This window comes from Aptenodytes forsteri, unplaced genomic scaffold (assembly GCF_000699145.1).
Source record: "Aptenodytes forsteri isolate BGI_AS27 unplaced genomic scaffold, ASM69914v1 Scaffold81, whole genome shotgun sequence".
Taxonomy (NCBI): domain Eukaryota; kingdom Metazoa; phylum Chordata; class Aves; order Sphenisciformes; family Spheniscidae; genus Aptenodytes; species Aptenodytes forsteri.
Genome location: NW_008795259.1, coordinates 8,895,389 through 8,916,413, shown reverse-complemented (window position 1 = coordinate 8,916,413; position 21,025 = coordinate 8,895,389). Strand labels below are relative to the sequence as shown.

The 21,025-nt window shown below is 36.0% G+C and overlaps 1 protein-coding gene across 1 annotated transcript in view; it reads right to left on the bottom strand.

Annotated features, from left to right (window-relative positions):
- CDH9 (cadherin 9) overlaps positions 1–21,025 on the bottom strand; it is a 75,986-nt gene that overhangs the window by 10,325 nt on the left and 44,636 nt on the right. The window contains exons 3-8 of the mRNA XM_009279216.2: positions 14,110–14,229; positions 11,724–11,891; positions 7,600–7,787; positions 6,015–6,268; positions 4,555–4,691; positions 3,049–3,170 (exon numbers count right to left, since the gene is read on the bottom strand). Coding sequence (XP_009277491.1) covers positions 3,049–3,170; positions 4,555–4,691; positions 6,015–6,268; positions 7,600–7,787; positions 11,724–11,891; positions 14,110–14,229 — 989 coding nt within the window. The remainder of the gene's footprint in view (positions 1–3,048; positions 3,171–4,554; positions 4,692–6,014; positions 6,269–7,599; positions 7,788–11,723; positions 11,892–14,109; positions 14,230–21,025) is intronic.

Genomic DNA, 21,025 nt, shown 5'->3' with positions numbered 1-21,025 from the left:
TTTTGAGACAAAAGAGTGGCTGGGGAAGAGGAGAGACTGTAGGATTTTTTTTCCTCTGACCCTCCTAAGGCTATCTGAAAAACACAATGAATGCAGCCTCTAATATCTGCTGATGTTGAGAATGAGTAATGTCACTTGGCAGCAGAGAGCAATATTTGATCATTCTGACTGCTTCCTGATGCAACTGAGATTTAGAGAGCAGTATGATTAATAGCTGGGCCTGATTAAAAAAAATAAATTTAAAAATTAACTAAATATATTTATCTTCTCAGTCTGGCTCTCCTGCTATGGGCACCAGATGTAGAAGCACTGCTGTGATGTGTCAAGAAGCAATAATGGTTCTAGTAAGACAGCTGCTTTAGGTGATCTCTAAAATAAGGTGGAGTAGCACTAAATGAACACAACATGATTCTATATCTTTATGCTATTATAGGGGGACTACTAAACCTGAGCAATACAGGCTATCTGGAACTTAACATCCTTGGCCAAAATATTCAAGTGTGTATCTCTATATTCATTGCTATTTTTAGGAAGCAAAATAAAAGTAGTCTCATGTACTGGAGGTAATTTTTTTTCTGGAAAACTAAGTCAACTATATGTAAATGTCCAGATACGAACTCAGATGCCTGTCTTGAGGAACCCAATTATTAATTAATAGAAGAATGGTCTGGATCTCTCATTCTTCTGCAGCTACACTTGATACACACTGTCTTTCTAGTATTTTTGTGGATTTTTCCAATTAGGGAAAATAATTCCTGGAATTACATTGGTACGCTAGATGGAAGGGAGGTCTGAATAACAGTATGCCTATCTAATGGGCCTCTGTCATCTCTGTTATTAGAAAATCACAGAATTTGCCAGAAAGGTAAACAAAATTTTATACATTAATGGATATTTCATCAAGTATGCTAGACTAGATGGAAATTGGGTTAAGGAAACTGACAAGCAGTACGCCTGGAGTGAACTTGGTTCAAACATATGACAAAACCTGTGTTTGTTGGTTGATAAAATTGCACGATTGCATGATTAATTTCAATGAAATCTTCATGTGTAAGCTTTGGAACCTTTCTTTGTGTTATGCAAGTAAAGTACATGACTCACTTTGCTATCAGTCATTATACTGAGATTTTAAGATTTATTTGTCTCAATTTCATCTTGTGCAAAGAGATTTTGTTGCAGAATTTAGGTCATATGCTAGCTGTTTGAAATTAATGGCTAGGATTATTTGAATGTATGCCACCTGGAAAAACATCTTATAAATCATAAAACAAAACTATGAGGGTGCAATAAGCAGAAGTTTAGGGAATTTTTGCTCATTCTATAAGGCTTGAACTGTATCCTTATGTGACAATTTATGTCACTGGTTAAGACAATATTCTGTTCATAAACCTCAGTTGTTTTGAAAGGTGCTCCTTGTTCACTTTTCTGATATTATAATTCCACTGTTTTAATTTAATTCATCGCTGCCTTTGATATGCATATTCTTCTATTCATGTAATTTCTTGAAAAATAATTAAAATAATGGTCAAGTACCTAGTCAAAGCCAAGTGATTTCACTCAAAGTATCCTCTGTCTTTCTAACCCACTTACCTAAATTCCAGTATTAGGTGCAATGAATGAAAAATAAGTAGAATTGAATGCAAACTCTACCAATCCCTGTATCCTCTTTTTCTCCCTTTTTTGGTATCTATTTTTTTTTTTCCATCTGTTAAACCATTCATAAAACATCATTTGAATTGCAACCGGTAAATTGCATGTTCTTGCTCTGTCTAGAGTTCTGCAGGACCTGAAATTCTAGACTCATATCAGGTACCATCTATGCTATTTTCAGTGCAGCCCCTGTGACTATGTTAACTACTGCACTGGGCAGCAACTAAGGTAAAACATGAGCATGTTTCCTGATGTGTATCCATATCTGCTAGCCTGGTAAAGCCTTGGAGTATTGTATGGTCACTGTGCTCTAAGGACAAACAAAATTTCCTACATTCTGATCCTTTCCATATACTTTCTGAGAAGTCAGCCAGCTTTGGTTGGATGACGTCAGCATAAAACTAGTGAGACACAGGTTTTGGGCTGAGTTTAGGGCTCCGTCCTGGCCTCTCTCCACTAGAGTAGGAACCCACTTAGGTTTGTGCTAGTGAAAATGATCTCAAGCTTTTTCTTCCACTCAAAAATGCATCAGTCTAGAGAAGAGGCTCATGCACGGACTTAGGCCCATGCCCGAAAGACAATCTCAGGGTACCCAATCTGCTACTAAATCCAGTTCTTTGGTAAATACTTTCAGAATTAAAAATCAGCAAAACATACATCTTTCTTCATAGGATTTAAAACTAAAAGGCTGACTGGCATTAGCATAAATAGATGTTGGCTGTGGCGGCAGTAATAGCAAAAGATTTCTGTAATATCCTGGCTCTGAGTTCTGTTGGTCTGCCTCTTTTCTCAGTTCCCAGTTACCACTTTATTTTCTCTATAAATCTTGTTATTGTCTTTTTAGATTATTACAGAATTGTTGAGATAGTTTAGAAAGGGATATACATGAGCTTTGACCAAATTCAACTCAATTCCAAATTGAAGTTTAACTTACAGTGGAAACAGTTGCATTATCTTTTATTTTTGTAAAAGTTTCTTTTTTATGTTTCCTTTACTGAAGCATAATAAAAGATTTTCCTGCTTTGTGTACTTGAAGGTGTGGCTATATTAACTAAGGCTTTGAAAAAAATCCAGAAAGAAATGTAATTATCAAACAGTAGAAAGAGTTTTGTAGCTTTATGCATAACTAGTTACGAAAAATATTTTCTGATATTAGGAATGAAAAAACACCTTAAAGTACGATTTTGTATTATATGCTATGTTACTATACTAGGGTAAAATCCTGCATCTTTTATCTCCTCAAACCTTTTTTGTATCAACTGGTAGTTTCTGTAGAAGGTAGGATAAAGAGGCTAGGTTGGTTTGCAGTTGCTCAAATTAAGATACACTGAAGTTTTCGGGATGGTATACCAGGATAGTCTCATTACAAGTTCTTCAGTAATATAAGTATTTGTTTACCTGTCCTGCTTTTGCATTTTCACAAACAAATGTTTCATAGTATTTGGCAAATTCTGGTGCATGATCATTTATGTCTAAAATCCGGATGAAGACAGGTATCTGGCTACTTTGTTTAGGATTATCTGAAACAAGAAAATTATTTATATTACAATGCAAAGATTTACAGTCTATGAAAGGACCTGAAATTATCTAATATATTTTTTCCAATAGGCATTAAAAATGTTCATTTATCTTGATTATATTAAAACAATTTTATTTCATTTTCTACTGACATACATTCCATAGGCATAAAAGCCCTATTCATATTTGAAACAAATGGTTCTATTATAGTATATGTATTTTGAAATAATACAAAGTATACTTAAATTGATTTGCATTAAAAACAGGCCACTGAGTTATTGTTGACTTGTATTCCATACATCAGTGCAGTAAATGATTCATTGCAAAAGCTGTTTCCTGAGGTCGAGCTGTCAAGAACATTTACTTGTTCAAAGTAAAGCAGTTAAACAGTGTCAGTCAACAACACAAAAAAAAACCCCAAACTACCCGAAGTTGTCCTTTCTCCCCAAAATGTAAAAAACAAAACAAAACAAAAGGATATGTGTAGATGTTAACATCAATTGGTCTTCACAAACTTGACCTCCAAGGTCAAGTTATCACTGGAGATAAATCTTACAGTACACATATTGAAAATGGAGACTATATTTGACCAAACAATGAAAAATCATTTATGAGGGAAAGGTATCAGTCTTTTTGAAAGTGGGGGTATAATTCATCTCTCCATATTACCTGACTAACAGTCTGTTAAGCATATAGAATCCTGGGGAATCTATAGGGAGAATGAAGGAAGGGAGAAAAGTTGTTCCCTAAAATCAGTGTCTCTGTTTCCCCTCTGATGACTGTTATCAGTTGGCTGGAAAGAAAAGGCAGACAAGAGACATGCAGATCTAAAAAGGTCCAACAGAATAGCAAAGAATCCTGGTGAAAGACTTAGGGCCAGGGTTTGCTTCAGACATGGAGGGGAAAGAATTTCCTCTAATCTTGGCTTCAAATGAAGCCATTTCCTGAGATAAGTTAAAGCTGTTGAGGTAAAGCATAATTTCTTCCCCTGTTTACAGTGGTCATTCTGACAATATGTTATTTGTCCGTCATGGACATCTTTTTTCCCCCAAGATTTTCCTAAAGACTTAGCTTAAGATAAAGCCAGTGAATCACACCTGCACCAAATTATTTTCTGGGAATTCTCAGGGAACCAGTTAATTTGTCTAATATATACTGTGCATGTTTTTTTGTTGAGCCTGATAATTCCAAATTATCTTTTCACAAATGGGCAAAGATAATCCTAAAGTAGCATATCGAACTCTTAAATGAGCATTTAAAGATACTGTCTATTGATAATATCTGAATAAGGGCAAACTAATGAAACAAGATAAATCATAGATACTGTAGAATTTCAGTCTTTTCTCAGTTCTAATGTTCTTCTGAGATAAATGATCTCCAACTTACTGATTTCAGTTGCTATGACAGTGATGTTGTGCCAGGGAGTTTCTTCCCGGTCAAGTGGCTTTGAGATGAATAAGGATCCATTTCCTGAATAGATGTTGAATATTCTTTCAAGGTCAGTGTGTCGATCCACAGAATATCTGTCAAGATACAGTACAACTGAGCATCACTCTCTCCTATTACAGTCTCTAGTTTAGTGCACAACCACCTCTAAAAGTTTTCTGATTTTAACTGTGGTTAATCAAGATTGTTTTCTTTACAATTAACCTAAGCTTTCCTGTAGCTTCCTGAGGAGTGCAGCATGTTACAAATACTGAGAAACAATTTTTTAAGACTAGTGAGTGGGATGAAGAGAAAACTATTTATGTGGGCAGTTTGTTGGATTGATATTTGAAATTACATTTTAGCTTATAAAGTGAATGCTGGAATAACAACTAAAAGTGAACATTCTTAGATAACATTTTTGCAAATTAATTGTTTCTTGGAGAACTCAGTCATCAAAGGACACACATTGCAGGTATAATTAAGTATCAATTTATAACAAGATATTTTTGAGATGTCACAAGGACCATCAAAATCACCGGAAAAATCTTTGGATTTGTTGTTGTTTAAGATGAAAGTTCTTAAAATCTTATTTTATTACACTTGCTTTTGCTTTGTTCTTTCCCAGCAAGGAAAAACTTATTTTACAGATGTTTTTTAGTCTAGTAGTTACCAGTCACTACAAGGTTAAACTGAGATTTTATACATAGACTACTTAAAACTATTTTATTTTCTTCCTCCTCTCACACTTCCTACCCTAAACTGTACTGCTGCAGGACATAACAGGCTTGTTCAGAAATACAGAAATCAGGTTTTCTAATCAGTTGCATGGTAAATACACAAATTTCAGTGCTGTGTTTGTCACTTCACATAATAATAGCAGATGGCTAACAATTACAGCAATTCCACAGCGCTGAACTCTGCCCTTTAATTTTTATGACTTTCTTGCAATCATTTCTTATTTAATATAATGTGGTCATTAAATAGTTAAGCTGTGGAACATGGTAGACAGTGTTATATCTAGGGGATTGTGAAGGTACAGAAGGCTGACTGCTATCAGTCAGCAGGGAGCATAGAAATACACCATTTTGAGTATTTTACATAAGTTTGCCATTGGAAACATGGTATAAAAACATAGTCTTATGAACAGTTTGATGAAAGTACTAGAACATGATGCCAGTTAAATGCTGACCTCTCCTTTCTTTTTACCTGGTGCCTATAGGCTGTCCTTCAACATACCCTGCACTGTTAACTGTGTTTGCCTTCACAAGCTCCCATAGATATTTCTCTGCTTGACACTTTTCAGTAGCCCCTATGGGCTTCATTACTCAGGTGGCCCCCTATTACATTGCACTCTCATCACACTTTGTGCATGAGACTTGACCCACATCTAAAGCATTTTATATTTTGTAATGGCTTACTTTATTGCATTCTTTGTTACATCCGGATCATGGGCTACAACCTGCCCAATAATGCTTCCTTCCTTGGCATCTTCATCTGCCTCTATTAAATACCAAGGTCTGCTGAACACTGGAGGTTCATCTATGTCTTCCACAGAAATTTTGACCAAAGCCGTGTCTTTGAATGGCCCCAGCTGAAGAAAACGAGGATCAGGATGAGTGTTGGTTGCTTCCACTCTTAAGGTGTATAACATCTTTTTTTCAAAATCCAGACGCTGGGGAACAAATAATAATAACAATAAAGAAAATTGTGTCACTTTACAAGAAATGTGAGTCAGTTTTATAATGCTGAATTAGAAGTGTAGGCATTTTTAGGAGCAAAAGCTCTAAAATTTAATGCATCTTGGAGAACATGGAGTATATTAAGGCTTGTTCTAGGTATAAGAAAAATAAGGAGTATTATAGGGCAACAAGGCAATTATGATCCCTCTGCCTACTACTTGTTCAGATTCCTGGAAAACCAGGAGGGGTCAATCTAAAGAAAAATCAAAAAAGAGAAAGAAACAGGAAAGTTGGACTCAATCCACAAGTAGTAATTGCTAAAAGTCTTATATGTCTCATCTCATTTGTAGGAACAAGAATAATTACCCCAGCTCTTAAATGCTCTCTGTCCTATTTCCTTTTTCCTTACTCCTCCCGCATTACCATCTACCCTTGCCTATTTTGCATCAGGAGCAACCCAGACCTGTTCCTGGCCTCCACATTCGAGAGTGAAAGAAAAACTATGAAGTCTGATTTCCAATCTATGTGACATTTATATTATGCATATCCATATATGCAAATGCATATATACATTCATATGTGCACACCTATACGTGCATGCTCATACATAAATATACGTATGTTTCCAAATATATGTGTATAGATCTATATTTACATATATGTATATATCAATTAATTGTTACTGATGTGTTCAGTGAGAATAGAACCAAAAATAGCGTTCAGAGTTTAACAGTCTGAACGCTAGAAAGGAACCAATAAATCTGTCAGAGATGGTATTTTGAATTAAATTTATGCCCATGTCTTTGCTCTTTGGACTTCCATTGACATAATATGTAACAACTTAAGTTTCACCAAGGTTGGACTTAAACCAAGAGAGATTTTAGGTACTGAAGTTACCTGACTGTTGGACAGATTAGAGAGGGACAGTTTAGCCTTGGAGGTGTAAGTTCATCAAACTTCAGTTGAGCCTCCAACCCTTGTGAGCCTTACTGCAGCATTCAGCTGACAAACCTTACTGTGAACTGAACCCCTCCAGGTTTTCACAACCCTAATTCAAAAGTACTGTGTGTGAGACTATATATATTGAACAGACAGCAGCCACTGAAATATTGCTTTATGTGAAGTGACATGCCAGTAAATTTCCCTCGAGACTTGAAAATAACAGATACCTGCTGAAGAAAGAGAAGAACAAAACTAATACAACAACTCCTTGGCAGCCTGACCCCTTGTGAGATCTACCCTCCCTTCCCCTGGAAAAAGAAAAATAACCATAACACCTGGAGAGCTAAGTACATATAAAAGAGAGGGAGGAAAAAAAATAAACCTTTTTGACAGTTATAATCCCTTCCTGTGTGTCCTTGTCAGTGACGATATCAAACATATCTGATCCATCCCCATTGGAGATGCTATACTCAATCTCTGCATTTTCACCCACATCAGGGTCATTGGCTTTAATTCTGCCAAGAGGAGTCCCAGGTGGTGCAGACTCAGGAGAGCTGAACTGGTAGGTGCCTGGAAGAGCGAAATCAAGCATTTATTATTTTGAGAAGCTTTGTTCTTCTGAATAATAAACAACTTCAGTTTCACCTGGATTTTTTAAGTAGCTTGACGTTTGAAACACTTTAAGAAAAGTGCTGTTAGTCATCATACTAAACTAAAACAGGGTTTGGAGTTGATTGACAAACTGTCACAAAAATTTCAAGTGATTCTTCAGTCATTTATTTCTGTGCTTTTAATTTTTTTTTCTTTTTTTTTTTTTTTTTTTTTCTTCAGCTATAAGGAACAGAGAAGCTCAACAATAAGGCACCCGTTCTAACCTTGATTATTTAACAGTATAGATATTTTTTTTCCTCTCAGTTTTCTAGAAATGTTCCTAGATATATTTAGAAGTAGTAGGGGATTTTGTTTTGTTTTCTCAAGGCACAAGAATTGTGGAAGCCAGTGTGGATTTTGGAAAGAGACTAAAATAGAATAGGTGCTTTTTTTTTATTCTTTTGAAAAATATATTCAAGATTTGTAGGTATTCTGTGTGAAAGTAATTCATTCATCTGTTATTGGTAATACATACTAAAGAGTCATGGTAAAGAGTATTTGGATACATGTTCATGTTAATTGCTATAGTTAATTGAAATGCAGATACATTCAGATTTTTTTTAATTTACCCTGCACATACTTTTTGTGCTCTTTCAATGGTTGGTTTCATTTAATGTTTTTATAATCAGGGTTTGCTAGAAATGTTTCTGATTACACAGACATTTTAATCTTGTTTATGTGTATGAAAAGTGAATTTATATGTATTTTCTGACAACATTTGCAATAAAAATCTAATTATAGACATGCTGTTGCAGAAAAAGTATTAATCAGATGGTTTTCTTGACTAGTCAGAACTAGACAATGAAGACCTTTCATCACTAGCAAGACACAAATGTTTCTAAATCAGTATTTGCAGTTATTTGTTACCAAGAAAATGTAAAAAAAATCTGATATATTCAGCATTTTACATGTGACATTCCAGAATCTGATGTTTCTTTTGACCTGTTTTCTCATGTAAATTAATATTAATTTACTGAGTGAAGTAGTAGCATTGGAAAAATATTTTAAGAGTCTGGACCTGACAAAATGAGCACCTGATAAAATCCACAATCCTTATTTGAAGGGTCGAGTAAGAACCTGTATAAATTGTATTGACGTGTAGTACAGTACAGTCAAGTATCTTTCTTGTAGCTAGCCTATTTCCTATATTTGCATGTCCTTTGCTTTCTTTTAAGATACTTAAAGGGTCCTGAAGGTTCCTTTTAAGTACAAGGACTATACCAAACGTCTGAGTGCTGAATGAGTTTCTATCCCCAAATGTACAAAGTACAAAAGAGTATCACTGCAAAAACCTTATATTTATATGGATGTGTAACAAAATGGAAGCTAATGTTTGATGCTAAATTGTATTTGCTGTTACAAATTCAAGGTTGTAAGTGAAAACTCAGCAGTAGACTGTTTGGCTGCAATCCACACAGACTAAAATGCACGTTATTCCCTTAAACCAGACTGAAAATGGGGTGAAAGTTAGGATTCCTGGCAGCTAACCATAAGTTTGAAGGCTTGCTCAAGGGTTTGGCAGGTGAGCCAGAAATACTGTAAGAACAGATTTAATCATGCTACTTATGACTTCTTCCAGAATAAATAGCTCTCTTGAGTGCTTTTGCATCTGAAAGCATTCCTTATTTTTATGGTGCTCTGTGAGTGCTACACATTTTCAGCATGCAAGATGGCAAATTTGGTTTAGAATACAATTGAATTCAAAATGTGTAAGATTTTCATTATGGTGCCATTTAAATTCAGTTTTGGCCTATGTCTTTTAATTGTCCAGGATTCCTTTCAGGAAACAAAACAAAACAGAAAATCTGTTCCTTCTTAATGCAGTTTGAACAACCAGTACTTCACAGTGCACTCTGCCATTTTCCTTTCTTCTGTCCTTCTAAGAAATCAATCTTTCGTTCTTCAGTACCTTGACATTAACTCCTGTTGCTTCCATTTGTAATACGCCTTCTGCCTCAGGTCACATTTTCACTTATTCTTGCCTCACATAAGAGAAAATAGAAGATAATTGATTTTTGGAAGGAGCAGACTTCCAGAACTAGATAGTTCTCTGAAGGTATGCTCCTCTTCATAACTATCTAAGAAATCAAAACCTCCAGATGTTTCTCTATGTTTGATTCCCTAGGAAGTGTTGAAAACCACCCTGCTGAGGAGAAAGAAAATGAGAGGGAAGGGTCATCAGCAAAACGAAAATTGCACCATTAAATAGATTCCACAGTAGGTCTTCTACAGCCCATTCAATGTGTTTCAGTGATGTTCAAAGTAGAAAGCTACAGAGAATATTGTATGAGGCATCAAATTGTGTAAATTTCCCTATAATTAACAACTAAACCCAAAACTTACTGAAATAATCAAAACTTCCATAGACTTCAGGCTTCAGCTAATCTTGAAAGAAGAGTATCATAAGAAAAAAAGGCTAAAAGGAGACTGAAAACCCTAAGTTATTTTGCAGTTCTATGCGTTCTTCATTCTTTATTTTTTAAATTTCATTTCATTTCATTTCATTCAGCCACAAAGCTTACAATGCATTGTGCTACATCACATTCTAATTTAGGTTCAGGAATTCCTATTTACCAGAATATTATGGACTATATCATGCCATAAAGTTTAAGCAATATCCCCTCCTGAAGTCAAACAGGAAGGTTGGTTGAAAATTGGTGTTTGAGTTTGCCATGTGAAGACGATTCTCAGCAACTAAACTCTGAGTGTGAATTAGTGTGAATTCAAATTATATTTTCATTCTGAGGACTGCAGTACTTCCCCTCCCCTCTCTTTTTAAAAAGCAATCTGTTATCATGAATAGAGATTAAAAAAGTTATATGCAATTTCAAGAATTCTTTCTCCTACACTGTCAGAGTTTTCTAGTATTTTTAAAAATCTGTTCTAGGTTGACCTGTTTATACTATTCTGAGTGTACTTATTGCCATGGTACTGAAGTGCTTTTCAAGTTTCTTCAGGTCCAGGAGAACATTTTCTAAATCAGCTCTGTTTGTTCAGTCCTTGGTAAATCTGTAAAGAGAGCCAGTCAGGTCCCTAATCAGTGCCAACAAGCAATTCAAATTTTATAATGTGGACATTTTTCCAGCAGGCACTGAACTGAGGCTGTAAATTTCTTCTACCTGCAGCCTATCAAACAGTTATCAGATGCTGATTATAACAACTTGGGATTGGATTTAAACCAGTGGCCTAGGACGAGAGGATCTGTAGTATGCTGTGAAGCTTTCTGTATTGTACAGCTTTCTGTTGTTTACCATTTTTTATTCTACAGAGATATTTTTATGTACAGCTTTCTGTTGTTTACCATTTTTTTATTCTACAGAGATATTTTTTAAAAACTTAATTGTATCAAACTGGTCTAGATTATCAAAATCATTCAACATCAAGAGCTGAACACAGATTACAAGTACCAAAACCAAATGCTTAGACTTCCAGCGGAGCATACCACCTGACCAACTCTGCCTATGCAAGGTGGTGCATTAGAAAATTTGCTGACCTATTTGCTTGCCCAAACATGTGGAACTACAAGTGTCTTCAAAAACTGAACCCTTGATTTTGTAACTAAATTCCTCTAAAGGCTTTCAAGTCCCTGCAGTTAGCCTAGGTTATTGTTACAGCTCACATTCCTGTAAGCAGAGTAAGAATGGCAAGTAAGAAATATTTTGCTATTAAAAAAATGGAGACAGAGATTCCCATTTGCCTTAGTAATGCTGCAACATAAACAGACACAGCAGTGGCCCAGTATTTATACCAAAAAAAAACCAAAAAGGAGAAAAAAAGATCTCAGATGGTGACAGTGAAACAGCTGATTTTAGAGAGGTTCTTTGGCAAAGAACAGAACTATTAGATGCTCCATACTCTGGGGGAAGCGAGGCGGATTGTCATTGACATCAGTCAGCGTGATGTTCACGGTGGTGGTCCCTGATAGTCCTCCCATCTGGCCTCCCATGTCTTTGGCCTGGATGACCACTTGATACTGTTCCCTGTTTTCTCTGCTCATGTCTGGCAAAGCAGTCTTGATTATGCCTTGGAGAAGAGAGAAAAAGGAGAGACAGAGAGGTGAAGGAAAAGAAGCACCATCCACTTTAATCTCAGGGTTTTTAAATGGATTCACGTAAGATATACTGTGCAGATGTTAATCCATAGTAATCAAAACAAGGTATACTGCAATAAGACTTTCAATCTATAGCTGATATAATGTGAGTTTAAGAAAAAAGAGATAAATGTAACAGAGACATTATTCATTGTTTGTGATGTGCTAAGTCAATTTAATTATTCTTTCAATGACAAAAATATAAATATATTTTTTGAATTAATGATATTTTTCAGCTACTATCCCCAGTTATTATTTTAACACATTCTTTAATCTCCAGCCCTGGTGAGGTTTTGATATTATAGCACAAGGCTGAACTCTAATATGCCCTGGATTCATTCTTTTGGACTGTAATAGATCATAGATTTTAATGCCCAGTGATAGCCACTGTAAGTCAGCTAACAGTATAGCTAATGAAAGAATTGGACAAGACTGTAAACTTAGTGTTGGAAAATCTTTTTTGGGTGTCTGATCTCAAGAATTTCATAAATGTAATTTAAATGTCTCAGACTCTTGTACAGCACACAAAAAGAGTAGGGACCTGAGGTGAGAAAACCAAAAATACCATAGCCTGAACAGAGAAGTGACCTCAATCCTCCTGGGATCCAGAGCCCAAAAGACCTTTTCATTAAAGTGGAGACACACATGTTTTCTTTTAGAAAACCAAGCAGAACTTTTTTCTTTGTATTTAGAAGGGTGGTAGCTTTGCAAGGTTGAAGTGATGAGAGTTTTCTCTTGTGAAGTGGGAGAATTTAAATACAGCGTCCTTTTTTTGCTTGGAGGGTCCACACTCCTGCCTTTCCTTTCTCAGAAGGCTCTCATTACAAGCTCAGCTGATATGGGGGTGTCCTTTTTTAAAAAAAAAAAAAAAAAAACCCAACCCCGGAAAGCTCCTACTCCTAGAGAGTGAAACAAAGAAAAAAACTTCTGTAATCTAGTGGTTATGGCACTTACATCTGATCCAGGATTACCAGGTTCTGATTACCGTACCTAGGCTTGTTAATATATGTAACACTAAAAAGCAAATTGAAAAAGTGAAAGATAATCCCAGAACCAAAGATGAGAGCCCAGGTCTCCCCCAAACTGTCTGCCTGCCTAATCACCTGCTGCCATCAGTTAATGACCGTGTGGTACTGGTCCTGTTTCCCTGCTCATGCCTGGTAAAGATTTTTTGAGTAGGGGATTAGAGAAAAGAGAAAAAGGAGAGAGATAGGAAAAGGTGGAAAAAACCCAAACACTTTAATCCTAGGCAAAATCGTTATGCTCCCTTTTAAAACTGTAGCCATATGACTCATTATCCTTTTGATATAATGCCCTTGCTGTATTTAAAAAAGAAATTGTTTCAAAAGGAAATCAACCATCATCTGAGCATGCTCAATGGATTAGGAACTTCAGGGATTCTGGGCACAATTGCACTTAAAGTCTGGATTCTCAAAACAGAACAATTTTGATAACATGCAGGAACAAGCTAATGCAATGCCTGCTAAGTCTTACGTGCATTAGGATTAGGTATCTGGAGAGGGGGGAGGGTGTTGTTTGTTTCTTTTTAGAACCCTAATTTTGGATTATAGATATCCAGAGTTCACACAAATTTTTTTTCTTTGTTTCTGTCTCTTATCTGATTTCCTGCTTAACAGTGAAAAGGGCTTCCGTTCATGTTTTACAACTTAAAAACATTAATGCTTCTTGCTTCAATTCTAATAGCTGTTGGAATTACAAACTTTTAGAAAAAATTAATTTCCTTTGGGGATTTTTTTTTTTACCTTATAGTGTGAAATTGACCAGCTCCTTTTTTCTTTCTTAAAGACAAACAGAAGAAATTCCCAGAAATTGGTGTAAAATAAGCTTTAATACTTTCATGATTCTTTGGACCCTTTACAATATTCTACACCCTTTCTGAACTGTTGACTTTTACAGTTAACAGTTGCCTTCCAGAAGTCTTATTCATACCAAGTAAAGCAGTTCTTCTTCTGCAATAATATTTTTTTAACAAAAAAAGACATAATTTTATTGTGATTCCAATTTCCATTTAGAAAAAGTGTATCAGCTTTGTGTCAAGCTGTTCCAATATTTAAATGCAAGTGAAAAGTGTCTTGATCCCTGCATCTTGTCCCTGTCATTGCAAAAAGTAAGACTGAATGAATTGCTAACCTGTTTCTGGATCCACTGAGAAATATGGCTGTCCCTGGAGGATGCTGTACACCACTTTGGCACTGTTTCCGTAGTTGGCATCATCAGCATCTGTGGCTGTCACTTGAATAACAGATGTACCTAAATGGGTACCAAACAAGGAATCAGCAGATTTTAAGAAGACACCTACTTCTTGTAAACCACATACTGTGGTTTCAGTACTGAATTCAGTAAAAAATCAAACAGCATCTGGTAGACAAACCCAATGTTATCCTACCCAAGCAAACAGCAAAATAAAGTATCATCTTCCTCGTGACTAAAACTAAAATCATTATCAATTAAGTTTCATGCTTCACTTAAACATGAGTAATCACATAGGGATTGACATATGTCTTTGAAACCCAACACAGTATTAGGCTTTTTTGGTGATCAAACAGGTTTGAAGATTGTGCTCTGGTAATAACATGAACTCAGCTGAAACTGTTCACTTAAAAGGTAGGTAGCTGCTGTGTGAAAAGTACCATTATGATTCTTAAGTTTGACTTAATCAGTAAATTAACCTAAAGTAAATTTCCCCATACCCATTTTCTGCTTAGATGACAACCTCCAAATATCTGAAGTCAGACTGAATAAAAATTTTTGTCTCATCCTAACTAATTTTTAAGATGTTTTTAAAAAATTAGCTTGGTTTTGTACTAAGATGTTCTGGGTTTTTTTTATCCCTTGATCAAAATTATCCACCTATTTGGCAAATAATTGCCATTAAACGATAACTACATTTTTTCATCATTCACTTATTTTGCATGAAAATGGTTTACCCATTTCCTGTGATCACAATGAGGAGAATATAGGCTATATGGGATTAAGAGCACTGTGAGCCAACACATTTGGTGTAGTTTATGGATTAGAATAAAATGAAAGCTTCTGTAAAACCTTTCTTATAAGACATATAACAGGACAAAACTGTTCTTCACAAGCTTTTTTTTCTAAGCAATTTTCAAGGCATCAGGATACATTTTGCTAACACAATCTAGAGCTGACAAATGTCTGGATAAATGCAGGCAGTCCAATAGCTAGAAGTGTAAATGTCTGGATAAATGCAGGCAGTCCAATAGGGAGAAGTGTAAAGGTCTTTAACTCCTTGCCAAGGGCAGAAGTCTGACTGAGAAAAAGCTCTTTACCCTATTTTTGGCTGGGTATTTTTTATGTATCTCACTTTCCTTAGAAGAAAAAGGTCTAGTGAGCACTGTCCACTTAAGTGATATCATTTCCTATTCCTTTTTTTCTTCACCCTCAGCCTCTCTAGATTGAAGTTCACCTGGATAACTTGCCGTCAAGTATCTGTCTTGACTATACATTTAGAAGATGCTTGTTTACCTGTGACTGATGTAATTGAAGAGAATCATCTCTACTGTCGCTCTTCAGGGTATACGAAGGATTGGGGAAAGTAGAAATCAAGTGTAATCAAAACAGATTTATGAGAGCACATGTTATTATTAGGTCCTGTTAGATGCATCTGTTTTCACACAGTACATAATACCGCTTTACATTTAATAGTTTTACCTACAGAATAGTAACAATTCCCACTATTTCACATTATCTGAACAGCATGACTAGTGGGGAGGAATACTTCTTTCTCTGCAACGAACCAGCAGAACAAAGTTGTAAAAATGTTTGGTAACAATTCATCAAATTCTGAAGATGATTTTTGCCGTCAGCAATCTAGATTACTTTTTGCCTGGTTAAACAGTTAAAGGTCATCTGTGTGCCAAGTTGAGCTGTAAAATAATCCTGAAGAAGTGAATTTTTAAGGACAATTTTATCACTAAAAGTGTCCAGCAGAACTCCTCATCTGGACAAAAAATAAAGACAGTTTTCTGAGAAATGTAAAATTCCATGAGTACTATCTGCTTTCAAAAAAGCAAATAAATTAAATCCCATGCCTCCTCAAGACTAACAGGGAAAGGAGAGTCAATATTAGTTGCTAGCCTATAAAAAATGTAAAAGTCATCAGTAGAATCCCATGCTTATACAGTGTGCCACTGTAGCATCTAGAAGTTAAGAATCAGGGGAAATGTATATATGTCCATCCCACCCTCCCCCCCAAACAACTCAAAATGTCTTCGTCAGGAAAACTTATTGCTGTGGCCTCCTGATTTAGGCACTGTCTTGGGACTGACACAGAAGTTTGAGTGTGGTCATAACAACTGAATGCACATTAATTTTCTTTTCCTAGCATACTGTTTTGATGAAAAAAGAATGCTGAAGCCTGTTTTGAGAATGGTTTTTGCCTGTTTGTTTGTTTTTTAAGAAAGGCATTTCAGGGCTCAGAGAAGTCTGGGAAATTTCTGTCTTTGTCTCATTGGAACATATATCTTTGTTTCGTGAGGCTCCAGTGCCATATAATTATGCTTGCTGAGGAGAGTACAGAAGCTGTAACCCTACAGAAACTTTGGAGGTCACTATCAGATAATTCAAGTGGATCTTATACAAAATGAGATCTCATTCTAGTTTGCAAAATATTGATGATTTCTTTTATTTGTCGAATTTTGTAAAGTGGTGAAAAGATAGTGTTATAACAGCTGCTGCTTCGTAGTAAATTAATAGTATAATTGTGAAAAACAATTAACAAATGTATAACCTCAGAAAATTTATTGTCAGCATGCAGTTCACTCTCTTCTCTACCAACAGTCTGCTGTGTCATAAAGGAGGATCTTCACAGACGATAGGCAGTGCTTGTGCAGCTTTTTTTTAATGAGGAAAGAAACTTCTCTTAGCTTTTGGGGTCAGAAATTAACGGCAGCGAAATAAAGGAACTCAGCACTAATTCCAAAGTAATTGGTATTGAGGCAAAAACAGTTTGGATCTTTTTAATTAAAAACAACTATGCCCTATCCTCACCCCCACCTGAATGGTACCCACAGAATGTAGATGTATTTATATAGTTACAAGCAGCCTTTTGCCCACATTTGTCAGCAGAAGTCAGCATGATTTAAAATATAAATCAGGCTGCTAGGTTAGAAATTAGAAGCTTTCTGAGATACTTCTACATCTGCCAACATGAGCAGCAATGAAGAAGTGAAGTAGAGCCTGGGAAGAATTGGGGTTGGGGAGAAGGTGTTTTAGTTTTTGTCTTTGTTTCTCACCATCCAACTCTATTTTTAATGGGCAATAAATTAAATTAATTTTCCCAAGTCAAGTCTGTTTTGCCCCTGATGGTAATTGGTAAGTGATCTCCCTGTCTTTATGTCAACCCATGAGCTTTTCCATCTTATTTTCTCCCTCTGTACTGTTGAGGAGGAAGAGTGAGAGAGCAGCTGGGTGGGCCTCTGGAAGCCAGTCAAGATCAAACACACCACCTGAGTGTGGTGTGAAAGATGACAGAAAAAATGTGAGAATGACTACAATAGCAGTCTAAGGAGTAATAACATCACTTTTCTGCAGAACAAAGTGAACTTCAACCCAATCCTATTCAGCAAGCGTATCCCATCTCAGGATGGGAACTAAATCTCAGAGCTCTCAAGAGGTATGTCTTATTTTCTTTTCCTTTCTTTTTTCTTTTTCTTTTTTTTTTCCTTATTTGTTTTGTTTTGTTTTGATGAATTTTCAATACTTCTTTCACCAGGTTGGAGACTGTTTTGTTGGCTTTGTCTCTCAAAGATTCTCTCTATGTCTGCGTACAATGAGCAAGGAATAGCAGTTTGCTGAATGTGTTGAATTTGCCAAGCTTTATGAGTGCTATAGCATCAGCATTATTCTTTTTTTTTTCCTTTTCTTCTTTGCTTAGATGTACATTTGCGACTGGAAGCTTAAGCACTTTGACAACACATCTGTGATGGATGGGATCCTAATGTAAGGGTGGAAAAATGCAGAAGGATAATTGTGAAGATAACCTGAGAGAAGACAAATCTAGACTAAATCTGTGTAAGTAGTGTCTTTGTGTGTGTGTGATTGTGTGTGCATATGTATACATGTATGTGTATGCAAGAATGTAGAGTCCAAAAAGGAAAACTGAATTAGAGAGGGCATCATTCCATATCTAGGACAGTATAACTCATTGTCAGAACCGAGACCCACTGACACAGATTTCCAGAACTCATGAAGAGTGAGACATAAATTTGAAAAAGCATTTGAAATGAGAATGCTTTTCTGAATTATGTTTAAAATGCTTTCTACTTTTGTGCTATTCAGTCTTTGAAAGCATCCCTCTGGTGTAATTAGGTGTCCTAGCACGGTACCAGAGTGCATTGCACAGCTGAAGTAAATAGCCTGCAGAGGATTGCTGTAGTGCAAAAGAGGTCTTCCACTAGATGAGATAGGCACGTATTTTGCTACCTTTTCATCTAAAGACACTGTCTTCAGCATGCAACTCTTGTTCCTACGTGGCTTCTTTGGTTGACATGAATTAAAACAGCTTCTGCCAGTCAGACGAATATATCTGCATCTATTTGAAAATGCTATTTTTACTGATAACTTTTTCTGTAGCTTTCATTTTGAACAGTAATCTCCAGCTTGGGTGAAGAAAATGAGCAGATTATGTTGTTAGCATAGTATGTTTCAAGATTCCACCATGAACACTGGCTCAAAAACTGACAGATAGTAATTTAAATATCATTCAGAACCATGACATTTCTTTTCCAAAGGGAATTCTGTAACTTCAAAATGCATTTATAGTTTGGTTCTCATTTTTTATAAAAGTAGGATTTCAGATCAATTCAAACTTTTGATTTTAAGAAAAAATAAGATGTTTGGTTTAGACTTTGGCCTTCTAATATAAAGTTTTCAAAAAGTCATTTGGAAATAAAAAAAAAAAATGGAAAATGCTGAAACAGGATGTTTTTTACATTATCAGACAGCTTCCTTTCTATTTTTTCTCAAGTCAACTTCTTTCAAAATTGGCAATTATTGAAAACTTCTGAGTTTTACAGAGAACTTGTGTGTGTGTATCTAGCTCTGTTTAAGAGAGAGCTCCACTCAAAGCAGAAAGGCTGTTTCATTTTCAGAAATAGAAGACCATCTGGGGTAAGTGGAGAGGCAGGAAGGACTTTGTCTTCCTAAAGGAGAAGCTCTTGTGCTTGCTTCCTGTTTTCAAGCACAATGGCAATCTGCTGTTCATCAAGTTTATTCATGGAGGGAAGATTTTAGAAGTGGATTACTTTTACAAGCTGAAAAGATTTGGGAGAGCTCTGGAAAACCTCTGGAGGCAAAATCAGGAATTTTGTTTGGCTAAAAGCCTAAAGATAAGTGGACAGATAGTTTGCTCAGACAACATGTCTCCAAGGACTGTTTTCATGCAGACATACTATGGAGATACCCCTGCTGAAGACATGAGTGAAATTTTAAGTGAGCTACAGAAATATTGAGAGGTATTAAACCACTTTTGTTTTTGAGAGCAGGTTGTTCTCTCTGGATAGGACTCTGTGCTTAGGCAATGAACTGCAGAAATTATGAACTAGGAGCAGACATATGGCACTACCCAAGCCTAAAAAGTTTAGGAATGTGTAGAATTCACCACTGAGGATCTCATTACCACATCAGTTGGACTACATCACTTCAGACTGCTTTCTGTACAAAGGGCAGGGCTAAATAAGGTTGAGATGTAACTCTTATGTTTTGACTGGAAAACAGCTCTACCTAGAAAGCTGAAGGAATAGGCAGCTGCAAAGTGAACTTTGCTCTTTTGTACATGCCCACAATTTAACAGAGATTTCACTAGACTGCTTTTTCTTTGATGCACAAAAGGCCAGAAGGTTGGTAGTAGGAAAGATGTGTAAGAGCAAAGGAAAAGAAAGAGTAAAAGCAGAAAAGGAGCAAGTGTCAACAGGTAAACAGATAAATGATCCAAGCTAGAAGAGGAATAAATGGGCATGACTGCGAAAAACAAATAAAGCCAACTTAGAACAAATAAGGAACCTGAGGAACCAGACTCAAAGGAGCAATAACATGACACTGGAAAATTAAGAAGGAACTTAAAATGTAGTTCAGCCATATGTATTGAGCAGAAATGTATAAAAAAGAGAGGAGGCAAAAAGGTGGCATAAACCAAGAGATGCAATACTTCATAAATTACATTTTACCAAGTTGATGATTTTTAATAGTCTGCTGTATAGGTATGAGATGAAACTTAATCTCACTTGAAAACATTCTGTCTCTTATTTTTGTGTATATAGTCTCACATAATGGTTGATCGAGAAGTCAGTTGACATGCTAGCTCCTGTAGATGGATACTGTACCTTTGTTTCGGCTGCCCACTGATCTCCCATCCAGGAATCACAAACTTTGCACCACTGTGGTGTACATAAAGAGTCACTGTAATCCCTGCTAATGTGACTAAAAGTAATTTATGAGAGATGCAAGAAAAGCAAGCTATGCTGCGTGGTATAGCCTTATTTCTTCCCTCAGAACTACTTTTTCCTCTCCATTTCACTCCATACCAGTAAAAACAGATGGACCTTACCACCAATTTCGGAAATACGAGATGCTATTTTTATGCAGAATTTTACTCCAGAAACAGTCCCTTGTGTTTTATAAATATAATGGGGAAATAATTTTTATCATTTCTTGTGTGTGTTGTGTTTTGATGTTTGGGGTTTTGATCAATGTTTCCTTTTCTATGACAAAATGAAGTTACATTTTAGATTGTGTTATCGGAACTTGCATTAAAGAAGTAAGTACGTGCTAATGATTGTCTCACCACATAGAAAGATGCAATGTGACTAAACTGCTCTGTCTTTAATCTGCCTGAAATGCTGTGTGGGGTAGAGGCTTTTGCCAGTGAATACAATACATACACCATTGTAACATAATGTCTGAAATTGAACTGGAAAAGAATGGCTAAAGCTGAACAAAGCCTCTAGCCTTTGCCCTCCCGCTGTTCAATACCTTGAAACAGTAAATTTAGTTTTCCTTTGGCAGTAATTGTCACTGTGAAGTGCAT